General features: G+C 35.6%; 1 protein-coding gene across 3 annotated transcripts in view; it reads left to right on the top strand.

Moving 5' to 3' along the window:
- LOC150096718 (PMS1 protein homolog 1-like) overlaps positions 1 to 17,417 on the top strand; it is a 269,065-nt gene that overhangs the window by 91,385 nt on the left and 160,263 nt on the right. For all 3 annotated transcript variants that reach the window (XM_090407892.1, XM_090407891.1, XM_090407890.1), the window contains one exon: positions 7,091 to 7,204. In XM_090407892.1, the coding sequence (XP_090264018.1) occupies positions 7,091 to 7,204 (114 nt within the window). The remainder of the gene's footprint in view (positions 1 to 7,090; positions 7,205 to 17,417) is intronic.

Raw genomic sequence — 17,417 nt, 5'->3', positions numbered from 1 at the left:
AACAACATAGCCATTAAAAATTGAGATATTGTTTTGTATGTATATGTAAATGTATGTGTTTATTTTTCAAATAAATTATCTTGCAATAGATGTAATTTCCTAAATAAAGAAATAGAAACATATTTTTAAGGGGTGCGAGAACTTATTTTTAGATTCAAGGGGGAGCCGATCACTAAAAAGGTTAAGACCCACTGATATAGAGGCAGGCTACCAACAATGCCTGAAAACAGCTGTAGCTTTTGTAGACCTTACCGCAGCTTATTATACAGTCTGGAGGCAAGGTGCAATCTGCAAGTTACTCCGTGCAGTTCCATGCAGAAAATAGCAAAACTAATTGATAGTATGCTAAGCAATCGCCTGTTCCAAGTGTGTATGGACGAGAACAAAAGTAAACAAAGAACACTGGATAATGGAGTACCACAAGGGTCAGTTCTGGCTCCCCTCCTTTTTAACTTATACATTGCAGATTTGCCTAATACAGCTTCCAAAAAGTTTTGCTACACTGATGACATTGCTCTAGCCATCGGACACATCAACTTTACTACAATGGATGATATACTAACAAATGACCTTGGAGTCCTAGATGAATACTTCTGCAAACGGAGATTATGCCCAAATCCTAGCAAAGCAGAAGTTTCATGCTTCCACCTGAACAATAACCATGCTAACGAGGAACTGATGATCTACTTCAACCACAAACTGCTATGCTACAACAGATTCCAAAAATATTTGGGCATCACTTTGGATAGAACTCTTATCTTTTAAACCACATCTTATTAACACAGCATCCAAGCCAAAAACACGAAACAATATACTGCAAAAACTATGCAGAACAACTTGGGGTGCCTCAGCAACAATGCTTTGCTGCACTGCTCTTGGTCTCATTTACTTTGCAGCTAAATATTGCTCACCTCTATGGCTGAACAGCACCCATGTATACTTGGTTGATGCTTAGCTTAACACTACTATGTGCCTTATTTCTGGAACTGTGAAATCAACCCCAACCTACTGTCTCCCAGTGCTAAGCAACATCCCACCTCCACACATCTGCAGATCCAACTTTCTTCTACATGAATACAGCAAAATCATGGAAATCCAAGATCTCCCAATCCACAAAGACATCCCATCCCTAGAAATAAATAGGCTAAAGTCAAGTTACCCTCTGATCTTAACAGCAAAAAATCTTGAGGAGACAAGTTTTAACATGAAGAAGTGGAAAGAGTCCTGGTGTAACACTCCAACAGGGGACTTCCGTGAACCCCAACACCGATGCCTTCGGGTTTTGACCTCCTCGGAAAACTTGGTCAACCCTTAACAGAATCCGCACCAATCATGGCAGATGTGCAGACCACCTTTACAAATGGAGCATGAGTGCCTCACCTAGGTGCGACTATGGATCACCCTGCCAGACAATTAATCATATTACAGTAGCATGTGCCCAACATGCATACAATGGAAACTTGTCGGACTTCATCCATACTACACCAAGTGCAGTTGACTGGATAATCAACCTAGACATGCAGTTGTAGTCTATCCTTGAGTGTCTCTTTTTATTATTACTGTACATTTTTATTATTACTGTATTATGTATCATTATAGTACATATGTCTATTATTGTTTATATATATTAAGGATTAATGCAATGTAACTTTTCATGTGTGAGCCATACGCTAAATAAATAAATAATCTGTTAAATGTTATCAGTTCCCCTTCTAGTTAAGTTTCTAATATCAGAGGACAGGCTGCAAGTTTTTTGATATTGATATATTCGCTGGCCTGGTTGGCTGAGTGGTCAGCATATCTGCTCTCCAGCCAAAAGGCTGTTCAAATCCTGCCGAGGGCATGATTGTTTGTGATTAGCTGTGAAAATACTAGTGGTGATGATGGGCAGTAGATGGCATTGGTGTATATGATGATGGTAGTTGCATTTCGTGCAGCTGGTGGATTGAGTGATGATGATAGAGTTGTAGAGTAGGTGCCCTCCCTCGATGAGTCTTCGGACTCCCTGGAGGTGTTATGTAATAATAATAATAATCATAATAATATGTATTTGTTTAGAAAATATCAGGTACTGCTTACACAACTGAGGTGCATAATTTATTGGGTTTTGAAATATAAGAAACATTTCATGCTTGGTATATGAAGAAAGCACTTTCCATTTTAGTGAGTTTTGTGTTGGCTATAAATTGGTTGCATTGCAAACTTTCAAATTTAAACGACTTTTACAGAGTATTAAACATGTATTCTAATTGCAAAGTTTAGCAGCATCATAGTATATCAGATATATTGTAATAGCAGGATTTAGTAACCATGAAGACTGTTAGATATATTTAATGACATTAACAAATCAGAGTCACACACACACATAATTCATCATCACTGGAGGCAGATGATGATGTTTTCCTGTTAAGGTATATATTCAGATATTTCAGGAAAGAATGAATGGCAGTGTAAATATTATCATTGTGGTTTGTTATAATTGATGTTTGTTATATTATTATTATTATTGCATAGGCATCTCATGGAGTCCAAGGAATCATTGTGGGAGGAACACGCTAATCACAGTGTCTGTCATACCTCTCCTTAAACTTCTTTACCACAAAAGCACCCACACTACCTCTAGCAACCTGTTGTACTCTCCATGTTAAAAATGTAGTCCTGATGCTTAGCTAACCACATAATCATCACTTTCCTGATCTGTACTTTCTAGGGGAGAAGGTGAAATATACAAAGACAGTACTATTTGATTAAATTTGTTTTATTACTAATCTCCTGCCAACAGTTTTCCCCTAAATTAGTCTGTCATTTGATAGCACTCCAAACATTGTAAGATTTTATATTTCATCATTAGATCTTGGTCTTGCTCTGGGTCTGTTGTAATTGTAGCATCAGCTTACCTTTCTTCGCTTATTCTGTTTAAGTGACCATACTACCTCAGATTATTTCTGCTCATCCATTCTTGAGTACTACTCATGTCATGTCATGTTCCTTCCTAATAAATTCATTTTTAATATGATTCTGCCATTCATGTCATCAGTCCACTCAGAATTCTAGTCTTTAATCATCTGTTTTATTTCTAATCAAGCTCCCAGATCCCTAATTTTGGCTTGAATAGTGAGACTGATAATGCTCGAATATGGAGATATAAAAGGTTGACAGATCTTTCCGACCTATACATTGTGGCCAGTGTATAAGTTGGAAAGCATTTCCACTCTCTAACTAGCTAGCAGCAGGTTTTGAATCCACTGTAACATGGATATTTATAAAAGTCTCTAGGTAGTAAATAATTTTTATTGCCCAGTGTCAGAAGGGCTTATTGATTGGAGACCTGGAGTGGTGTGATCAAACCACTCTGTCATGATCAGAGTTCCCCAGTTTATCTAACATTTAGGTAACTTGGGCAACTCTCATCATGTCAGAGCATACAGATTTATAACCTTTTGCTTGTTGAACTAACATTATGTATATTTTTTTATTAAATTAACAGCCTATTTTTCTACCCACTGCAGGGTGAAGGCCTCTCCCATTGCAGGAGGTTTTGGGTCTGCTACTCTCATGGTGACCCAGTCCATATTGGGAGAAGACAATCGCAAACATCCATGCCTATGCAGGATTCGAACCTGCAGCCTTTTAGCTGGAGAGCAGATAATCTAACCACTCGGCCGACCAAGCCATTTATATATATATTATATTATTATTATTTTTAATGAAAATATTGACTATATAGCTAAATGATAAAATAGAAAATAACTAATTTATTTCCAAAGGCATCTCTCTACAATTTCATCTCTCTACAGTTTCATCTCTAGAAGACTTCATTGGGTGCATAATACATAATAAAATAAAATTAAAGAGACCAAGAAATTATATACTTGGTTTAATCCTTTATCCAAGTGTAAGCAAACACAGTTTGCGCCTGAAATATAATCAGGACAGGGAAACTCGTATATATATATAGAAGCTGATGACTTCACATCACTTGCCTTAGTATCCCATAATGTAACGCACATATCCTTACAGGTATGTATAATGCTATGCTTTATGGGAAGGGTCACTACCCAGACTGGTTTCTACCTTTATTGAGGTCTCATCAGTGGGAGCCAGACCTACTGATGAATTTCCAGAAGGTTCACACCTTATTATTAAAATACTCTGTATTAGAGATAGTTGATGGAAGTTTTTTCACTTGGTTATTCTATAAATTAAAGATACCAAGAAATTATATACTTGGTTTAATCCTTTATCTAGGTGTAAGCAAACACAGTTTGCACCTGAAAAACTTCCATCAAAAAAAAATATAATAATAATAAAAACATTACTTGGGTACATCATCAAAGTTCAAAATTATCAATGGATTGCTCACATTAGAATGAATTCACAAACCAGCTGTGTTGTCCTTGTGCACAGTAATGTGGTCTTGCAACTGTCATAGCTGAATAGCAGAGGAGTAACAATCAGAAAGGTTGTAACTGAGGTTGACTTTAAGGTGAACAGGATTTAGTGCAATTTGTATTGATTTTAAGATTTTTCTTTCAAGTTCATCGTAACAGTTGTAAATAATTTCTAATCTATCCCAGTTTACTGAATATAGTGGATTGATGGTCATTGGGATCAGAAGAATTATGAACATGACTGGATAGAGCCGTGGCCCTGCTTCCACCATAGGTGATATCTTTGAGATGTTCTTCAATACGAAGCTCAATTGATTTCACTGTTTGTCCATAATACAGCCACATCAAAGATGGTACACACCTGGATACTTCAAAATGTTATGTGTAGGTTTTACAGGATCTAAGCTTTGTTTGCTGGGGGGGGGGGTGAATAAGGTATGAATCTTATTTTTCTTGAGGATTTTTGTCAATTTGTTATGGAATGGTGATATAACCTTTCACATCCTTACTATCTTTGGCATGGTGTGAGAAAGATTAAACAAGCGTTCAGAAATTAACTGTTTATGATAACCATTTTTCTAAAATTGATAAAAGCAGCTTTCATTCTTTGACAATCTCTGTTTCATTGCTTATTCCTGTTTTCTAAAGTAGAAATAATACCAAGCTTTTGAGGTGGATAATGATTGGAGCATGAAGATATCTGGTATGTGTAAGTTTTCTGTAGATGGAGATTTTTAGTTTTTCAAATGAACAAGTTTTATATCAAGAAAAGGAAGCAAGCTGTTAAGCTCTAGTTTCACTGCAAATTTTATCTTAGGATGTTGGTTGTTAAGATGGTTCAAGAACTCTTGGAGTGAAATTGTCATTTATGCCAAGCATATGCCTTGCAATTGCAGACAAACACTGAACCTGCTTCTCCTATTCCTCATAAAGTAAAGTATAGTCACTCTCTGACTTACATAAGGATTACATTTTGTAGAACTTTATGCAAGTCAGATATAAATGAAATGCTCAGGTATGGAAGTATAAAAGTCTTACAGTGGCTACACTGCACAGTTCAGAAAGCCTGGACAGAGGGACGAATTCCAGATGATTGGAGTACAGCTCTCATAGTACCCATATATAAAAGGGGAAATAAAACTGAATGTTTGAATTACATAGGTATTTCTCTACTGGGTGTTCCTGGTGAGATTTATGCAAGTATACTTGAGAAATGGTTGAGAAGGATTGTGAAAGAAAAGCTTGGTGAAGAGTAAGCTGGATTCAGGCCAAATAGAGGTGGTCAGGATCATATTTTCACTTTACGACAAATAGTTGAGAAATCATGGGAATATAACAAAGATCTGTATTTAAGTTTTGTAGATCTGGAAAAGGCATATGACAAGGTGCCAAGAGAAAAGCTGTTCAAAACGCTACAGTTACATGGTGTCAATGGGACATTATATCAAGCAAGTCTTTATTTGAGTCGTAAGACTGCAGTTAAAATTGAAGAAGTACAGGAAGGTGTTTAATGTTAATATGGTGTCAGACAAGGATGTACATTATCTACATGGATCACATTATGAAGGAAAGTGATATTAAACCTGATATGAAAATTGGAGATGTTAATGTCAGCTCTTTTCTTAATGCGGATGATGTTATACTTCTAAATAAATATACTACAGGTCTGCAAGATTCCCTGACTAAATTGAATAACTGTTATAATAGATATGAAGGTCAGCAATAACAAGACAAAGACAATAAAAATAGGCAGAAACATCTATAGAAGCACCTATAAAATAAGTAAAACATTTCAGCTACTTAGGCATTTTTAGATTTTTAGTGAAGATGGTAAATTAAATATGGAAATAGACAACAGAATCAACAAAGCTGCTATGGTTGGAAGTCAACTGAATAAATTTATATGGAATAAGAGAGAAATTAGTCAAAACATTAAATTAGCTGTATACAAGACAGTGTTCAAACCAATTTTAATTTATGGATTTGAGAGCTGGGTCAGAAGTAAAACACTTGACCAAAGACTAGAGACTGCAGATATGAGAGTCCTGAGAAAAATTAGGGGCATGAACAGATGGCATCAATGGCAATATCATATTAAAAACGAGGATATTAGGAAAAAACTTGGCATTGTCAGCATCAAGGAATGCATTAGCAGAGTTGATCTCAGGTGGTATGGTCACTTAAACAGAATGAGCGAGGAAAGATTAGCAAAATAAGTGTTCTCTGTCAGGTTGGCAGGAAAAAAAACCAAGATATAGACGGATTGATATGGTAAAAAGTGCCTTAGAAGATAGAAATATAAGATCTGATAATGTTGAAGTCTTGACAGGTAACAGACCTATTTGGCAGAAAATTGTACATTGGAAGTTAGTAATGATGTAAATTTTTCATGTAGTACTATCATATCCTGTACACCCCCTTTAGGATACATGGCAGGAATTTGATGATGATAATTTAAATGAGCTGAATTTTCCTAAACGAATGCTAAATTTGATTGAAGCACATGCTCATTGAACATATAAATGGATTTATTTATTTATTTATTTTTATTTCATGGCAGCAAAAATGACAAAAAGGTGCTTCATGAAATGTACAGTAAAAAGATTGAGAGAAGTGACAGTTCAGAATTTAAAGTATTAATGTTATACTTTCAGAAAGTTTAAACTTTTCTTTTACTACAAATATTATTTACTTTTTAGATATATATAAAAGCTTATTTGCCAGTCCTTGGATCAGACATTAATCGAGTCACACCTGATCGATACATTGTAACAGTCAATAAACGCCCTGTTCAGTTGCCAGATGTTGAAAAGGTATACATTACTTCTATATTATTTCATTGTTAAATTAATCTAAATTATGTGAATGTTTTAAGAGAAGGCCGGTTCAGTTTAAGAGAGAAATACTTAACACCATTTAATACTGTCTGTTCATCTTATATCTTTAAATATCTTATTTTGTCTTTTTCATTTGTTTGACAAAATTATTAGATCAATTTAAGGACTTTTAATGGACTTTTTTTTATATAAAATTTTTTTATAATGTGGATCCAATCTACAAATATAATTAGAACTGCATGAAGTTGAGGTGGGTGTGAAGAATCAGTTTGCTGTTTCTCTTCATTTCTGCATGACTCCAGACTTCACTTTTTGGAGGATTATAAATCATCTGGTGTCTTGATGTTAACTTAAGATAATGGGCATTAATATTTTGGAAGTTCCTAATTTCACTTAATCACCATGTAACAAACGTTATATGCTTTGATATTTCCATTAAGACTTAGATAATTCCCAACTTAATCTATATATTTATTTATAGAGCCAGTGAGTGCTTTTAAACTTCATATGTGATTCCTTACTAATAAAAAGTTAAGGGCTGAATGATTGCTTGGAGATGAACAACAGTGTTGAATAGGCCTTTTTCATTTTAAATACAAAAGCCTAATCACTTTAGCATAAGGAGGAAAGGGAATTGTTCTTAAATGGTAAGTGAGAATATAAAGTGGGTGGAAAGAGATGAACATCTCCATTCTTAATTATCATTATTATTAGTGCATGGGTGCCTCCATGAAGTTCAAAGACTCATCACAGGAGATCCAAACTCTATCCAAATATATCTCCTGTGCTTCTCCTTGAACTTATTAGCAAAGCACTCACAACTTATTTTGGCAACCCATTCAACTCATTCACTACTATCCAAGCAAAAAAAATCTAGTTCTCACACCATTGCTTCGTTATATCTAAAATAAGTAATATTCTAAGCACAGAGCCTTGTGGCACACCATTAGTCACTATCTTTCTTCTGGATTCTGCTTCTCCATCTGTTACTCTGGTATCTATCCATCAACCATCTTCGTATCAGTAGTTTCATACCCATTCCTATTTGTTCAAATTTGGCATTTGAAAAAGGCATTTGACAGGATACTACAAGGAACTCTGTTATACAACAAATAGGAATGAATATGAAACTGCTGATATACCAAAGTTAGTTGGTATATGATGGCCAAAGTTCATAAATTTGACCTAAAACTTTCACAAAACCAAGCTGCCCAGTTGAGTATCATGTTCTTATTTCTCCTGTATATGTGTGTGTGTGTGTGTATATATATATGTATATATATATATATATATATGTTAAAGATACCAAGAAAGTTGGTTTTAATTCTGTTTTCCCATGTAAGCAAACAAGCAAATAAGCTAAGTTCACCTACCTTAGTATCTCCCATAATGCAAAACACATCTCCTTGCGGACATGTATGATGCTATGCATTAAGGGAAGGGCCACTATCCAGACTGGTTTTGACCTTTATTGAGGTCTCTTCAGTGGGAGCCAGATCCTGAGATGGATACCAAGGTTGAAGTAATGCAGAGCTTATATTTACCTATGCGAGTTGCCACAAGGCTTTGACCTTATTAAATAAAAATCTCAGGATGAGAGAAAGATGTAGAAAGTTTTTTACCTTGGGTATACTATACGTTAAAGATATCAAGAAATTTATAAACTTGGTTTTAATCCTATTTTCCCAAGTAAGCAAATAAGCTAAGTTTGCACCTGAAGTATTTTCAGGTCTGAGGCAGCTCGTGGTAAAGGTGGACTCTGATCACTTGCCTTAGTATCTCTCATAATGCAAAGCACATCTCCTTGCGGACATGTATGATGCTATGCATTCAGGGAAGGGCCACTACTCAGACAAGTTTCGACCTTTATGCTGGCTCCCACTGAAGAGACTGTAAAAATAATCATAATTTAAAATTCTGAATATTTTTACGAGTTGTTTATGTTATTGTTTATTTGTCAAAGTGATATGGAAAGCATTTAAAAAATTTATGTACTTACTGGATTCGAATAGTTGTGTTACTTTAAAGAAATTTTATTGTAGTTTAAAATATTAAGTGTTGTGTTTTATGAAGACATTCTCTTGTCGCTAACGAAGACAACATGTCAGCCATTGTATTTAGTTTCTTGTTTACCGCTTTCAAGGAGTGCTCATGCTTGCTGAGAAGTTTGATGTGTGATTGTCGCTGACAAGAACTCCGAACGCTGACAAGTAAACAAGACAGCGTTCGGAGAGAAAATTAGAACACAAGCCGGCAGACATTTAGATTCGGAGGAAATGGAGTTTTTTTTTTATGTGACAGTCGGAGGAAAATTAATAGTGTATTCTGAAAAAGGAATCGTGGAACTATGAAGTTTCAAAGTGGAATAAGTATTGATAAATAAAAGAAAATATTGCTATAAATGTTTTAAAAGGAATATTCGAGGAAACGCTAATTGGAAGATCACTAGTAGATTCCGAAAAGGGAATCGTAGAACTGTGAGTTTTTTTAAAGTGGAAGAGTTAAGACTTTCAATAAGCATTAGTGAATAAAAGAAGAAGTTGCTATTTGCGTTCTAAAGGAATGTTCAAGAAAACTCTGATTAGGAAGTTTCATCTGTATTAAGGAAGCCGGATCTAACTATTATTTTTAATAAAAAGAGACAGAATTGAGTTAAGAAGAATTAATGTGTTCTACATGAGTGATGAGAAAAGATCCTGTGAAAATGAATAATAAAGTTGTATATATTCAGAAAAGAGCCTTGAGACAGAAAAAAACTGGCTATGAACATTTTGCCATTGTGCAAACAAAGTGTAAACACTTTGTTTGTTCTTAAGTGTAAGTTTATTTTAAAAAGGCCTTGGATCCAATTAAATTTGTAGTTAGTTATGTAATATTGTTTGAAGTGTATATATATTGTTTTTGTTTTATTAAATGTGTTTATTTTGTATTTTGGTCTTGAGTCAGTGATTATTTGGATTCTGAAAGAAAGCGTTAAGATCATTGCACCAATCGGAGTGAACTCTTGTGCAATAAATAAATATATAGGTACACTCGGAATTAAAAAAATAATTGTTGAACAGAGATCATCCCTATAGACAGGATAATATTAAATAATTAAAAATCCTATATTTAAACAATGGTGCAGCCAGTAGGAATAATATTATGATAATATCCTCTATATAAAAATCTCTAAATTATTAACAAGACCTCAATAAAGGTCGAAACCATTTGCCATTTTGTTGACATTTAGTTTCCAGCAGTTATTCCTTTAGATTTCATAACAAGTTTTTTTTTCCAAAGGTGGGATTGTCAGTCCCACGCCCAACCTGGAGGACCAGGCCTCCGTACTTATTACCTCCCGGTGGCAGGGTGACCCAGCTATACCCCCAGGCACTGGGTACCCATTTTAGTCACCTCGTATGACATGCATGGGCTAGAGTGGGGCTATTCTTATTTCTCAGCCACCATATGGGGAGATTGTCATAATCACCCTCCTGAATTATCCTGTGCAATTCTTCAGGTAACTTGGCTGCAGAATCTTTATCAGCACTAGCAGATTCCCTAGTTATTCTTATGTTATGCAGTAAAGCTTTCACATTCCTCTTGAAATTTGGTCTCTTTCAATGAGGTAAGAATATTGAGAGCTTTTGCCTGAATTCCCTGTATTAAGAGGTATTCTTTTTTGGTTATAATCCTTAATCCAGAGTGATAGAAGATGCTCCATCTTGATCATTAAATGGCTTTTATTTCTGGTGATCTGCATACTTAAAGAAGCAGTAGCAACTTTTCCTTGTTCTTTGTATTCTTTGCTCTTATTTAATATAGTCCAAACTGTAGACTCTCTGTATCCCAGGTCTTGCACAATCATTGTATTACTAGGCACTTTCATATCTCTTAATGACTTCCAGTTTTTTCGCTCGCTGCAGATTGGTGACAAAAATTTTGTGTAACATAAAATTTTGCATAATGTAAAAAAAAAAAAAAATCATGGTAACTATACTGATTAATATACTGATACATACTGATTAATCACTAGCTTAAAGTAGGAAATAGTATCTTTTCATTCAATCCCGGTAACTGATTATCATGCATATCGAATTTGCGTTAAGCAAGGTTTCCTATATATATATATATTTTTTAAAATATTAAATGACTGGAAGCCGAGAGATAAAAAATGAAATACAGGTAACCCTCATATAATGCGTTACTTATACAACGCGGTTTCGATATAATCCGGTCTACAAATTGTAGTAACCCTTGTTCAATGCAGTACTTATACAACGCGGTTTCGATAAAAACACAGTCTACAAATTGTAGTAACCCTTTATCTTTTCATATGTTTTTCACCATGCAACTGGAAGATCAAATTTTATCTTTGTTAAATTTATATCTGCCAGTATCGCCCATGTAGTTATAAGTAGCGAATTTATATTAGGGGAAATGCCCTTTAGCACACATGTGCTTCAACTTTTACTGTATAAAGTGTTTATTATTATTATTATTATTATTCCGGGCAACTCCAAGGAGTCGACAGACTCATCGAGGGAGGACCTAACATCATGTCAAGAACAACTATTCGACATTCACACAGTATCTATCATACCTTGCCTTGAACTCATTCACGGTCGTAGCACCCACCACAGACTCTGGCAGCTTATTCCATTCATTCACCACTCTCCAAGTTAAAAACCTAGCTCAAACACTTGTTAACCACATTCTTGCCCAGCTTCCATGCATGGCCCCTAGTCCTCCCACCACCAGTCCTATTTTCAAAAATATCTTCTGGATTAATCTTATAGTAACCCTTCAGTAATATGAATTCAATCATATCACCCGTTTTCTGCCTATCGACCAATTTTTGCAACCCACAAATCTTCAGCCTATTCTCATAAGGTTCAATTCATTCCACAGACCTGCTATCATCTTGGTCACTTGTCTCTGGATCCTCTCCACTTCCTCTCCATCACGAAGAAACCCTGGCGCCCATAACTGGGCACAGTAGTCCAGATGGGGTCTTATCAAGGTCTTATCTGCTTTAACATGCAAAGACAAACAAGGAACAATAACTTGTTTGTCTCTGCATGTTAAAGTATTTTTCAGAAGCCAAGTGATTTGATGAGCTGATTTAGCCACTTTTGCAATGTGCCCCCTAAACTTCAATACCTTATCCACCAGCACTCCCAAATCGCTGGCCTCATCAATCTCCTGGAGTATGGTTCCACCAATGTGATATACTGCTGCTATTCTTTTCACCCCAAAGTGCATAACCTTACACTTTGCCACATTAAATTGACATCCATTTTTCCTAGCCCAGTTCTCCAAACTATCCAAATCATCCTATAAAATTTTGACATCGTGTGCGCTCACAATTGCTCTACCCAACTTTGCATCATCAGCAAACAAGTGAACACTTCCTCTCAGATCCTATCCTATATCGTTAATGAACAAATTGAAAAGTAGTGGTCCAAGAACAGAACCCTGTGGCACACCACTAGTCACAAGCCGTGTTTTGGACTCCACTCCTGAATAAACCACTCTCTGGTATCTCTCCATCAACCACCCTCCTATCCATCTCACCAACCCAATATCCATCCCCATCTGATCCAGTTTACTGATTAGGGTTCCATGTGGTATCCTGTCAAAGGCCTTGGCAAGGTCCAGTAGAATCACTGTAAACCCATTACCCTTATCCAGTTCAGCCGTCACTGTGTTATAAAACGTGAGCAAGTTACTGAGGCATGATCTACCTTTCACAAAACCATGTTGTCCCCCATACAATATCCCATTTTCATCTATCCAATCCTGTATTCTTTTCTTGACTAATTTCTCTAAGACCTTGACAATGATTCCTGAAAATATAATCGGTCTGTAATTTACAACAGCAGTCTTGGAACCACCTTTATGCAGTGGAACTATTTTCCCTTCTTTACACCCCCTCGGGACTATCTCAGGCCCGAGACTCAAATTAAACAAAATGGTCAAGGGTACTGACAATTCTTTAGCTGCTTTTCGTACGACACAAGCTGGTATACCAACCAATCCCACAGATGTATTGACATTGAGGTTATGCAATAGACTACTCACCTCCACTTCATTCACCACAATTCCCGTATAATCTACTGGTTCATTCATTTCTGAAATGTCACCACCTGGATGATATATTCTTTCAAGGTGCTCACTCAGTAACTCAGCTATATCAACTGCATTTTTGAAAATTATGGAGACAACTACCAACTTTAGTTATATTAAACTAAAGTTTTTATTCAAACACGGTAGTTGTCTCCATAATTTTCAAAAATGCATTCGGATCACCGTGTAAGCCTAAAAGAAACAACTATATCAACTGATTCAGTTACCTCCCTACCATCGGCATTCTTTAAAATCATTCTGCCATATACATTTTTCCTTTTACTTGCAACATATCGAAAACACTATAATAAATTTAGTTTAATCCTTTATCCAAGTGTGAGCAGCAAACAAAGTTTGCGCCTGAAAGTATCTTCAGCTTGGGCTTGGCTCCCACTGAAGAGACCTCAATAAAGGTCGAAACTAGTCTGGGTAGTGGCCCTTCCCTTAATGCATAACATAGACATATCCGCAAGGAGATGTGTTTTGCATTATATGAGATATTGAGACAGTATTGTTGGTAGCTTGCTCTACCTTTGCAATGAGTTGTCCTGGTGTTGTACCACCTTAACCCAGTCCTGAAGATACTTTCAGGCGCAAACTTAGTTTGCTCACACTTGGAAAAAGGATTAAACTAAATTTATTATACTCTAACCAAGTGAAAAATAAACTTTAAACATCTTTCTCTAAATCCAGAGTAATTTATTAAAAAAAGGGTGGCACACCATTTGGCAACTCCTATAGGTAGAGATGACCTGCGAATGCTTCTGCCTGGTATCTCAGCTTGGGCTTGGCTCCCACTGAAGAGACCTCAATAAAGGTCGAAACTAGTCTGGGTAGTGGCCCTTCCCTTAATGCATAACATTAGGCATATCCGCAAGGAGATGTGTTTTGCATTATAGGAGATACTGAGACAGGAGTGTTCGTAGCTTGCGCCACCTGTGCAACGAGTTGCCCTGGTGTTGTACCACCTTACACCAGTCCTGAAGATACTTTCAGGCGCAAACTTTGTTTGCTCACACTTGAATAAAGGATTAAACTAAATTTATTATACTCTAACCAAGTGAAAAATAAACTTTCAATATCGAAAAAACTGTTTAGGATTCTCTTTAGCCTGCATGGCCAATGTTCTTTCGTAATCCTTTTTTGCTTTTCTTACCACACTCGTTACCCTTCTGGCCTGCACTTTATACCATTTGTGTGCCTGCCGGTCACCTTTCTCCTTAAATTCCCTCCATGGTTGTTTATTTTTTTGCAGCTCTAGCTTAATGGTGTTATTTATCCATTTAACCCTTGATTTATTATTCGGACTCTAGGTGTACAGTCAGTCATTGCTTCATGCAAACACTTCTTAAATACCTCCCATGCCCTATCAACTTCTAGTCCTTGCAGTTGTACATGCCATGGCACTGAACCAATCAAGCTCCTAAGCTTGTCATACTTTCCAGCCCGATAATTCCACATGTATCCTGTCTTAATTGTAAATTCCACACCTTTAGCCACCTCCCAAGTCAAGGCCCTCTGATCACTCTCACCAATTGGTGACACTGTGGTCATATTTGTTACAGCCAAATCCTCAGATGTAATTACTAGATCAAGCACTCTCTGACCCCTAGTATTTTCCATTACATGCTGTCGCAGATAGTTATCCCTTATTAACCACATAAAATCCAATTCCTTCCTTCTGTGTGTCCTCTCCTCACTCCAATCAATACGACCATAGTTGAAATCTCCCATAATAATTACCCTCCTTCCACTCATTTCTTCTGTTTGCTTGTGCATACTGTCTCCACCATCTTTTCCATCACCTGGTCTATAGCAGCACCCAATTGTATATTTTGTTCTGCTAGCCACAATCTCACACCAAATAGCCTCAAATGTGCACTTTCCTCTATCCTGCAATTGAACTTCTATTCTCCTTGGCTGCAGCTCATCAGCTGTCATCAACAATACTCCTCCCCCCATTTTATTCTCCCTGTCATTCCTGAACACACTATACCCATCACATTCAATCCCACTAGCTATATCATCTACAGTTAGCCATGATTCACTAATGCCAATAACTTGTGGTCTGGAAGTGCCAACCATGGCCAAAAACTCTTCCTTCTTGTTCCTAATACTTCTAGCATTAGTGTACATGAATTTAAGATCCCCATTAGCCCCCATCCCTACCTTGATGCCTTTTATTAACTATCCCATTCTGATTTGTTGTCCTTATTCTCTCGGGCATATTATACTCATTCATACATTCAACTGCCTCCCTAAGGTCTGTATATCTACTCCCCCCCCCCTAATTGTTGAAAATTGTCTTCGTTTTCTGCCAGGAAAGCGCATTAAAAATCATAAGTGTGTTAATCTGAAGCTAAGCACTTTATTTCTGGTGAGTTATGTACATAATTAATATGTAATGCATTTTTTTATGTAAAAAATTTATTTTTATAGTAATGGCCACAAACTGCAACGAAAAGAAAAAACCATCATTGAAAACAAAATTCATTTCTCTCGAAGAAAAAATTAAAATTTTGGAACTGTTGAAAAATGGAGAAAAATCAGGAGTTGTTGCAAGGAGTTTGAATTTAAATGAATCAACAATTCAAACAATCAAACAAAATGAACATAAAATCTGAGGAAGTTTTATTGCTGGGTCAAAGATACGTGCAAAACGTGTTGCTCGTGTACATGATATTCTAATCGGAAAAATGGAAAAGTCTCTAATGATTTGGATAGAAGATTGCGCTCAAAAGAAAATTCCTTTAAATGGAAATCTTATTAAACAAAAAGCTCTCAAAGCTTATAAACATTTATAGTGCAGACCAGGTGTTCAATGCAGATGAATCCGGGTTATATTGGAAAAAAAATGCAAAAATGCACCTATATTTCAAAAAATGAAAGATCAGCTTCTGGATTCAAAGTTTGTAAAGATAGTATTACTCTACTGTTTTGTAGTAATGCATCAGGTGATTACATGACAAACCAATGTTTATTAATGAATCCTCAAATCCTCATACTATGAAAGATTAAAATATGCACTTCATTTTATTTTGCCTAAAACATTTATGTATTATGTCCAATGAAGTTGACATACAATTTGTAATTTTTATAATTTTATACTATGTATTTGTTTCATAATTTATATGTTTTGTTAACTTACATGAATTACTTGAATTAAATAAAAATATTTTTTGTTAGATATGTCATTATCGTTTATTAAAAAATAAATTAATAAAAAAAAAAAAGATTTCGGAACATAACCCTACTTTTTCCATGTGATCGCAGTCTCACATAACGCGATTTATATAACGTGTCATTTCTGTGGAACCTAACATCCATGTTATGCGAGGGTTACCTGTACTTTTTTATTTAGCATGACTAGTTTTGTCTTTAAGAAGACTTCTTCAGGTGCACAAAAAAGAGAAACAACTAACAAGAACTGTAAAGGATGATGATTCTTATTTTTAGAGGTACCTGTGGCATAGTATAATTATTAAAGAACACGTAGGTCCACAGTAATAACTTTTAATTAATAAATAAGGTAGATATTTTGTACTAAAACTAATAGTACATCTTCAGTATTACAAACAGATAGGAATGGAATACAAGTAATGAACATTTGGTGGACCACCTATTAAAATACATTGTTGTGGTGAGCTAGGAAATGAAAGAAATTAATAAATAATTAATATTTAAGATTATTGGTTTTTTTAATGATTACATAAAATTAAAAGTCTCCCAGATCTTCGAGATCTGGGAGACTTTTAAACAAAAGAAATTTTCACAGACTTATGCAAAAATATAATTCTTTATATCACAAGCAAAAGAAAAACTTAACCTCTGACATCACATCTACTAATAAATGGATTATTAGCATTTCCGATTGCCCTTTATCCGATGCCAAAACCAGTGCTTTAACAAAAGGCTTTTAGTTTGCAGTTATTCCTACATGAATTCCGTATCTTGATTTTTTTATATAATATAGAACGCAATCTGTCTGGACTTTCTAGTGACGATGCTAATAAACTTTGTTTTGAAGTTGTGACTTCATTATTTAAAAGCAAATTGCCTCCACGCAATTTATCAAATG

The sequence above is a fragment of the Typopeltis vanoorti genome, chromosome 18, assembly GCF_054136105.1.
Source record: "Typopeltis vanoorti isolate ZY-2024b chromosome 18, IOZ_Tvanoo_1.0, whole genome shotgun sequence".
NCBI classification, from domain to species: domain Eukaryota; kingdom Metazoa; phylum Arthropoda; class Arachnida; order Uropygi; family Thelyphonidae; genus Typopeltis; species Typopeltis vanoorti.
This window is presented reverse-complemented; position numbering and strand designations above follow the sequence as displayed.